Source organism: Camelina sativa, chromosome 16, assembly GCF_000633955.1.
Source record: "Camelina sativa cultivar DH55 chromosome 16, Cs, whole genome shotgun sequence".
NCBI lineage: Eukaryota > Viridiplantae > Streptophyta > Magnoliopsida > Brassicales > Brassicaceae > Camelina > Camelina sativa.
In genome coordinates, this window is record NC_025700.1 from 1,701,106 (window position 1) to 1,710,775 (window position 9,670).

Sequence of the window (9,670 nt, forward strand, 5' to 3'; positions counted from 1 at the left end):
TTAAAAAACTAAAAATATATAAAATATAATTCTCAAAGAAAAAACTGAAAACTAATTTTATCTTATATTTAAAAAAGTAACAATATCTTAAATATATTTGTTTCATATTTTATAATTTCATACATAATAGTTTTACTACTTGGCCAACTAATTTTAAATAAAAATTATACTAACATTATTATAAATTAATCAAAAATTTAAAGACGTCATTATGAGAAAAAATATTTGTTTACGTAAAGGTGAGTATCTAGAATCATTTTTCTTTTAGGATTAATAATTGATAGTATAATTTATTTAATTATGGTATTATAGTAATTAATTGTATAATTTTTTAAATTCTTTTTCTTATAGAATCAGTAATTTAAAATTAGAATTAGTATTATTTTATATATATATATATGTGAACTATCTTTTGTATTTATTAAATTTTTTAAAATTTCAATTTCTTATAATTTACAATTATGTTAAAACAAAGTTTTTGTATAACACAAGACAAAATCTTTAATTGTTAAAATTGACACGTGTCGCGATCACATGAGTTACTAACTTTGAAAACCAAGGTTTATATAATAACATAATATTGAATAAGCTATCAAATCATTCACTGATTGAAAAACTTAAGAAAATTACATTAATTTATTTTGATTATCTTATTTTTACTATATTATGTTAATCACTAATTTTAACACTTTTTTTTAGCATCACTAATTTTAACACATTAAACCTTTTTACTCTTTATTCACTTTTCTGTATAAATTTCTTTTTACTATATGATTATTATAAATAATAATTGCAATTAAATTGCAAATATTTTCCTTATTAATTACACATATTTTCCTATTGAAATTAGTAATTTAATAGATAACTTTCCTATTAGAATTAGTGATATAATAGATTACTTTTGGTTTTATATTCCTTTTAAAAATATTAATTGTAATCTTTTTATTTTTAGGATTTTTTAATTTTCCTAATAATTATTAAATAAAATTTCTTTTCATATATGTCAAAATATTATTGATATACTTGACACATGTTGCTACTATATAACTTACTAATTTTGAAAACTAAAGTTTATATAATAAGATACTTTACAATTCAATATTCACCAAGATTACTGTTGTGTGATGTAATTAAAAACAGTTGAAAGTGACTCTTTCAGTGGCTTTATGAAATAGATGCTTGAGTCGTGTATATTCTTACAATTTATTAAATCATGTCTTGTATTTGAACAATATGAACTATATATTGAAAGGGCAACAAAAAATGAACTATATCATGTATGTTTTAAAAATCAAATGAACTATATATATCATTAACTCTAATTAACTAATGTTACTTTGTTAGCAAAAACAAAAATAACTTGAAATAACGATATACTAAAAAGGAAGAAAGTAGAAAGTGGTCTAATTATATGCTAATTCTTCTAGTTAGGAGGCTTTTCTATAAGTTGTTGGCACATGGTAAAAAACTAAATGTGAAACTGAAAAATGTAACTACTTAATTGAGATCAGTTATTGTTTTTTACTATGCAATTGAATTTTTTAGAAAGGTTGTTCTAGTAAGCAAGTCTACTGTCTACAGTTAATTTCTCTTTTTGATATCAACAAGACAACAACTAAGTGAACTAAAGAAGCTACGTCTAAGACTAAAATGAAATCAAAGAAAATAAATTACGTCTGAAGACTGAGGGGTACTTTTATGATATTTTTCTTCTTGTACAAACACGTTAGATGTGTTCTTGTTTTGTCGCGTGAAACTTACTGGGAAGAAATGTTGTCAGAGTTGACTGGCATTATTATAGCATGGTTCTCGAATTGGCTATTATTTTCCAATAAACATGTGTTACCATAATATTACATTTTCCGAATGTAAATATACACCAAAATAAAAATATATGGGCTCCACTTTGTCGACGTATACCAAACCATCGTGTGTATATGTCAGTGTGATAATTTAATAGTATATAGTTCTCCAAAAACTTAGAGCCAATCACATTTATAAACGCCTAAACAAGTATGGTTTCATTGCATATATAAAATCCTAGGGACACGGTTTTTACAAGTAAATGCTGTATACATGTAGTTTAATATTCTCGCGCGCTATAGAATTCATCAAATAAGAGTGTTCTGGAAACGGTGTGATGATGCAACTCAAACACGATAAGTTTTATTTTAGTCATGGACGACGAAAAAAAAGAAAAATTTACTATAATACAATATTTTAACTCGCGGTATACCGCAAGATAACTTTTTATTATTAGATTTAGTTTATTTTGTCTAATTAATTTTGTCTGTATTGTTAATTATTACAACAATAATAAGGGAATTAAATACATAAATATGTAATTTATAAGCTATTGTCTCATTAAGCCACAATATTACTAATGATTTAATTATTTTACAAAATTTTAGTTAAATTACCTGATTTAATATTTCTCATATTCTAATATTAGCAGTATTGACCAAATAATTAAATGAGGATTTAACCCGTGTTTCAAGACCAAATTAATAATATTTTATATTTATATTAATGTTAATTATATATAGATATTCAGTTTCTAAATAAAATATATACTGAATTAATTGTATGTCCTCTTGCTAAAGTTAAATATTTGTGAACATTGGTTTTCTAATCATTCTAAAATTGGATTTTTGGTTTAGGAAATTTATTAATGTTAATTATATGGAGATTATAACATTTTTTTGACAAATATGTTGTATATCATTTAAATTTGAGAGATTCTAGCATCTATAAAAATAATTTTCGAGATTTAATGAGTTAAAATTTTAATGGGTAGAGTTGTTTTTGGAAAAATCATAATGTATATATGTTGTTAAGATTTTTTGGCAATAAATGTAACAAATGTTGGTCAATTTAAGAAAGTTTAGTATTTGAGTTTCTCTGCAATGTTATTTATAGAATTGTTTTAGGGGTTAATATTGTAAAGAAAAAAAATTAAATAAGTAAAATAAAAAAGGACATAAACCAAAATATATTTCAACAATAATAATATAGATTGATCATGTGAATATATTAATTTCGGTACTATATTTGCTAAGACAAGAAGTTTCATCAGTCACATTTATTTATTTTTTAGACCTCTATGGGCTATGATATCAAAAAAAAAAACTAAAAAGCATACGAACCAAAAGACTTAGGATTCGATAAAAGTCTATTTGAGAAATTAATGTAATGCACGAGAAGTTAAATGAGTTGACTAGTCTTTCTTTAAATTCATTATCGTGTGACTGCATATGTGTAGAGTAGTAGTAATAGTAGAAGATACGGTTGCATTCATAAAAGTGGGTCTCTTCATAAACTAACATGAAATAAACAAAACATCTTGAGCTTTCTTTCATAACTTTGTAAACTATATCATACGGATCAGTTTTATTTTCACGATGAGATCATATTTTCTTTCACCAACTACGACAATTTTTTCTTTTTTTCTTTGTTTGGTTAAATAAATGACTAATATAATTTAGTTAGAAGATGTCGCTATTTGGTAAAAACTGTGAGCCCTTCCTTCCTTCTTTTTCTCTAACCAAACGGGGAGTGTCTATCACGCTCTCTCCGGATATAAAGTCAAAGATATGACATCCCACAAGTTTCCCTTATTCACGAAATTCCCAAAATGTACTTAAAAAGGCTTCGAGAATAGATGGAGAACACAAGGGTAAAATAGTCATTTAATATTCGATTTTTATAATTTAAGGTTCTTTGTTTCTCCACCTCCGAAGCTCCAACTGAAAACGACTGCAAAGCAACCTGCGGTCTCTCTACCTGCCTTGTTACGCTATTATATATTTTTTCCTTTATTGATTACTATTTTCCTTGATTTTATAAAAATTATTATTATTTCTTATGGACCGACTTGCGAATATTTTAAGTCTTTAATAAACCCAATTTATATACCTTTTTTTTGTTTCCCCTTCATTGTAGTAGAATCAATTCTTGTCATTTATTCATTTTCTCTCTCCCTCTCTCATTTTCTCTCCATCTCCTCCTTCATATTCTCCCTCATCTGCTAACTAAGGAAACAAAAAATGGTGGATCCAGAAAGAAGAGTGTGTTGCATGTGTGGTGATGTGGGTTTTTTCGACAAGCTCTTTCATTGCAGCAAGTGCCTTAATCGCTTTCAACACTCGTATGTTCTTCTTATTACATATAATTTGTGTCTATTTAAATATATATATATATATATCTATCCATACCATATGTACTTATGTGTGTACTATACTCATCATCATCATGCATATTAACAACATAGAGTAGATTTAGATCGCAGTGGACGGTGAGATATGCCACGTGCTCTATATCTATTTATCAGATGATGATCATCATAATCATACATCAAATCTAAAGCTAGCATGCATATATGATATTTATGTATATACATATAGGATGTGTATATATTTCATACGAGAACTTTCTCAACAACGACCATATATACTTTAAATATACATGGACTATCACCATCATCATCAATTCATGATCGTGATCATAAATCTTTGATATATACCAGGTACTGTAGTAGCTATTACAGAGAGCAAGCTGATCCAATCAAGATCTGTGATTGGTGTCAGTGTGAAGCAAAGAGTCGAAACGGAGCGAAACAAGGTGTTAATGGTGGATCGTCTAAGAGATCGTACCGGTCGGAGTACTCTTCAGGCCACCAAATCAAACAGCAAGAGACTAACCAAACCACTAGTAGTAGTGTTCCTCCAGCAGCCGACAAGGGTAAAACCGGCGTGCCTTCTCCTAGACCGGCCACTCGCAGGTACAAGCTTCTCAAGGATGTTATGTGTTAGTCTTGTGTTCTTGAAATAACAAAAAAAAAAAAAAAGGTTTGAGATATGGAGAGTTAATTAGGATTTGTGATAATAAGACACATGTATGTAAGATATATATATATCTATATATATATATATATATCTAGGGTTATGGTAGCTAGATGTTGTTAATTATGGTTTGAGAAGCAATGTAATTTACCTGCGGAGTTATGTCTTAGATATATATGCTGCTAGCTAGCGAGTGAGTGTTTGAAATATATTAAGTAATGTTTTTATAACAACATAAATCTTCTGTTTGGTTGAATGATTATTTTGTGCTTAAGTAAATTGAAATCCTCATCAGACCAAGAGAAAAAGAGAAAAAAAAATTGTTATCCCTCGGCATATGATGACACAAGCAAAAGACACAAACAAGCTAGTAATAACACTCGTTTAGTTTTGACATTGTTTTCTTATACTGAAAATGCTTTTTTTTGTTTTTTTGAGTTGATTAGTGTGTTAATCTAAAATATACTATGAAAGGATTTCTGATAAACCAACTATTGAGCGACACTATTGTCATATTAGTTTAAGTTTTTCTTTCACATGAAAAAACATGCATGTTTCGAAGATTGATGTTTTTGGTAGAGAGGAGTCACGAACAGTTAAGTAGTTGAAAAAGACTATTTGATGACCACTACACAATTTATACAGAAACATATAGTGAATATGAATGATTATGAGAAATCAGCGTGGTGAGATTGCGTGAGAACGGTGAGATAAAATCGAGTTAGAGATCCAAAAGAATCTTAATCACGGCCTCATCCACACATATCTAGCTGTTCATGGTCTCACCGTGGAGATTTTATGAAAAGAAGTCACCGGCAAAGCAGTGTCACGCAGCACATTGATCACACATATATGTATTGCTGAGATTCTTCAGGAGAAATGAATGCATTTTTAAGTCCTTTGTCTTGTTTCCTCTTTTGGACCAAAGACATAAATAAAATAATTGATATAACCAAAACTAAAAAAAAAAAAAGCTGCCACCTTCTTTCTCTGCCACTCAAAATTCATTCCTCCTTTCTCCATTTTTTTAAATTTCCTTTTAGCCACTAAAAACTATTTCTGCTTAAACAAAGTGCCCAACTTGGGACAGAAAGAATACCGGAAGAATTTATAAAGAATATTAGTTTACAAAATTTTAATTGTAATTAAAATTTTCATCTTTCCATATAAAAGTGAATTAACACCTTAAAATATAATAATAAGAAAGAAGAAGAGAACTCTCACTTTATTAACAGAATGAATCGATAGAACCATACTCTAAATCATCACTCTCCCTCTCAACAACCATACGTTGCTGTTACACTCGTATAATAGACAAGAGTCAATGGCTGAGCTAGGAATTACTCGAGATTGTTGAGAGTTAAACTTGATTTTTAATCAAGATTGATTAAATCCAAGTTCTAGAGTTTTCTCTAGAAATATCAAGATCTCCACCTCCTTAAAAAAATATCTAGAAGTTCTAGAAAAATATATCACTTCCTTAAACATAAATTTTTTTAGATATTTAATTAGAATTATATAGATAATTATAGTGTTATAATCTAGATATTTTGATAGAATAATCTAGATTAAAAATTAAAATATTCTAGATATTTTGTAATATGGAGGCTATAAATACCTTCTCATACTCTCATTTGTAACCAAGATGTTGTGAAGTTGTTCCAAGTTAAAATCAAAATAATAAAAGCTTTATTTCTAAACTACTCTCTCAAATACTCAAAACACTTTCTCCATCACTTTTAAAAGAATTTACTTCCAACAAAGTGGTATCAGAGCTTGAAGATCCTAAACATGGCAAGTAATGGTGTTCCATTCCAAGTCCCAGTGCTCACAAAGAACAACTATGACAATTGGAGTTTACCAATGATTGCTATCCTAGGAGCACATGACGTGTGGGAGATAGTCGAGAAAGGTTACATTGAACCAGAGAACGAAGGTAGTCTCTCTCAAACCCAAAAGGATAGTTTGAGAGACTCAAGAAAGAGAGACAAGAAGGCTCTCTGTCTAATCTATCAAGGATTAGATGAAGACACATTTGAGAAGGTCGTTGGAGCTACGTCGGCCAAAGAAGCATGGGAGAAGCTTCGAACATCTTACAAGGGTGTTGATCAAGTCAAGAAGGTGCGTCTTCAAACTCTAAGAGGAGAATTTGAAGCTTTACAAATGAAGGAAGGTGAACTCGTCTCAGATTATTTTTCAAGAGTTTTGATGGTTACTAATAATCTCAAAAGAAACGGTGAGAAGCTAGATGATGTGAGAATTATGGAGAAGGTTCTTAGATCATTAGACTCAAGATTTGAGCATATCGTTACCGTTATTGAAGAGACAAAAGATTTGGAGGCCATGACAATGGAGCAACTTCTTGGGTCATTACAAGCTTATGAAGAAAAGAAGAAGAAGAAAGAAGACATTGCCGAACAAGTACTAAAAATGCAAATTAATAACATTAAAGAAGAAATTGGGCAAAGTTATCAAAGAAGAGGTGGTGGTCAAGTACGAGGACGAGGGCGAGGCCATGGATATGGAAATGGACGTGGTTGGAGGCCATATGAAGACAACACAAGTCAAAGAGAAGAAAGCTCATCAAGAGGCCGTGGGAGAGGAAGCTCAAATTCAAGGTACAATAAATCAAGTGTAAAATGCTACAATTGTGGAAAGTTTGGACATTACGCTTCTGAATGTAAAGCTCCTAGTAACAAAAGAGTCGAGGAGAAGGCCAACTACGTTGAAGAAAAATTTCAAGAAGAAGACATGCTATTAATGGCTAATTACAAGAAGGATGAACGAGAAGAAAATAATAAATGGTACCTCGACAGTGGTGCAAGCAATCACATGTGCGGGAGAAGAAACATGTTCGTGGAGCTTGATGAGTCAGTGAAAGGAAACGTCGCTTTAGGAGATGAATCGAAGATGGAGGTACAAGGCAAAGGAAACATTCTCATTCGATTGAAGAATGGAGATCATCAATATATTTCCAACGTTTACTATATTCCAACCATGAAGACAAACATCTTGAGTCTTGGGCAACTCTTAGAGAAAGGTTATGATATTCGATTAAAAGATAATAACCTTTCTATAAGAGACCAAACAAGTAATCTCATAACTAAAGTGCCGATGTCTAAAAATAGAATGTTTGTTCTTAACATTCAAAATGACATCGCACAATGTCTCAAGATGTGCTACAAAGAGGAGTCTTGGCTTTGGCATCTTCGATACGGACATCTAAATTTTGGAGGTTTGGAGTTACTTTCGAAGAAAGAAATGGTGAGGGGGCTACCTTGGATCAATCATCCAAATCAGGTGTGTGAAGGATGTCTACTTGGAAAACAATTCAAAATGAGTTTTCCAAAGGAGTCAAGCACAAGAGCTCAAAAGCCACTGGAGTTAATACACACAGATGTGTGCGGTCCAATAAAGCCAAAATCACTTGGTAAAAGTAACTATTTCCTTCTCTTTATTGATGATTTTTCAAGAAAAACATGGGTGTATTTCTTGAAAGAAAAATCCGAGGTGTTCAAGAACTTTAAAAAATTTAAAGCCCATGTTGAGAAGGAAAGTGGTCTTGTGATGAAAGCTATGAGATCTGACCGTGGAGGAGAGTTCACATCCAAGGAGTTTCATAAGTATTGTGAAGATAATAGCATTCGAAGACAACTAACGGTGCCTAGATCTCCTCAACAAAATGGAGTAGCAGAAAAGAAGAATAGAACAATTCTTGAGATGGCGAGGAGCATGCTTAAGAGTAAAAGACTACCGAAGGAGATATGGGCGGAAGTTGTCGCATGTGCGGTGTATTTATTAAACCGATCTCCAACAAGAAGTGTCTCAGGTAAGACACCACAAGAAGCTTGGAGCGGAAGAAAGCCTGGTGTTTCTCATTTAAGAGTCTTTTGAAGCATAGCTCATGCTCATGTACCAGATGAGAAGCGGAGCAAACTAGATGACAAAAGTGAGAAGTACATCTTCATTGGTTATGACAACAACTCGAAAGGCTACAAGCTTTACAATCCCGATACGAGGAAGACTATTATAAGTCGAAATGTCGTGTTCGACGAAGAAGGAGAATGGGAATGGAAGTCAAATGATGAAGATTATAACTTCTTTCCACACTTTGAAGAAGATGACCCAAAGCCACAAAGAGAAGAGCCTACTACACCACCAACTTCACCAACAAGTTCTCAAGGAGAAGAAAGTTCTAGCGAAAGGACTCCACACTTTAGAAGTCTACAAGAGCTTTACGAGGTAACCGAGAATCAAGACAACCTTACCTTGTTTTGTTTATTTGCGGAGTGCGAGCCCTTGAACTTCCAAAAAGCTATTAAAAAAAGACTTGGAGAAATCCCATGGATGAAGAGATAAAGGCTATACAAAAAAATGATACATGGGAGTTAGCTTCACTTCCAAATGGATACAATGCGAACGATGTGAAGTGGGTGTACAAAGCAAAGAAAAATTCGAAAGGGGAAGTTGAAAGATACAAGGCAAGATTGGTGGCTAAAGGATATAGTCAAAGACCTGGAGTCGACTATGATGAAGTGTTTGCTCCTGTTGCTCGTCTTGAAACTGTTCGACTAATTATTTAATTGGCGGCTCAAAACAAGTGGAAGATACATCAAATGGATGTCAAGTCAGCCTTCTTAAATGGAGACCTTGAAGAAGAAGTTTACATTGAGCAACCTCAAGGCTACATAGTTAAAGGAGAAGAAGACAAAGTTTTGAGGTTAAAGAAGGCACTTTATGGATTAAAACAAGCCCCAAGAGCTTGGAATACACGGATCGACAAGTATTTCAACGAGAAAGACTTCATCAAGTGTCCATATGAGCATGCA

General features: G+C 31.5%; 1 protein-coding gene across 1 annotated transcript; it reads left to right on the top strand.

Moving 5' to 3' along the window:
• LOC104749277 lies at positions 3,920 to 5,097 on the top strand. The gene is made up of 2 exons (XM_010470869.1): positions 3,920 to 4,147; positions 4,526 to 5,097. The coding sequence occupies exons 1-2, from the start codon at positions 4,047 to 4,049 to the stop codon at positions 4,809 to 4,811; spliced, it is 387 nt and encodes a 128-aa protein (XP_010469171.1). The 5' UTR covers positions 3,920 to 4,046; the 3' UTR covers positions 4,812 to 5,097.

Coding starts and splice junctions, on each gene's coding strand:
- LOC104749277 (XM_010470869.1), top strand. CDS start 4,047: ATGGTGGATCCAGAAAGAAGAGTGTGTTGCATGTGTGGTGATGTGGGT. Junction 4,148..4,525: donor CTTAATCGCTTTCAACACTC/GTATGTTCTTCT, acceptor GATATATACCAG/GTACTGTAGTAGCTATTACA.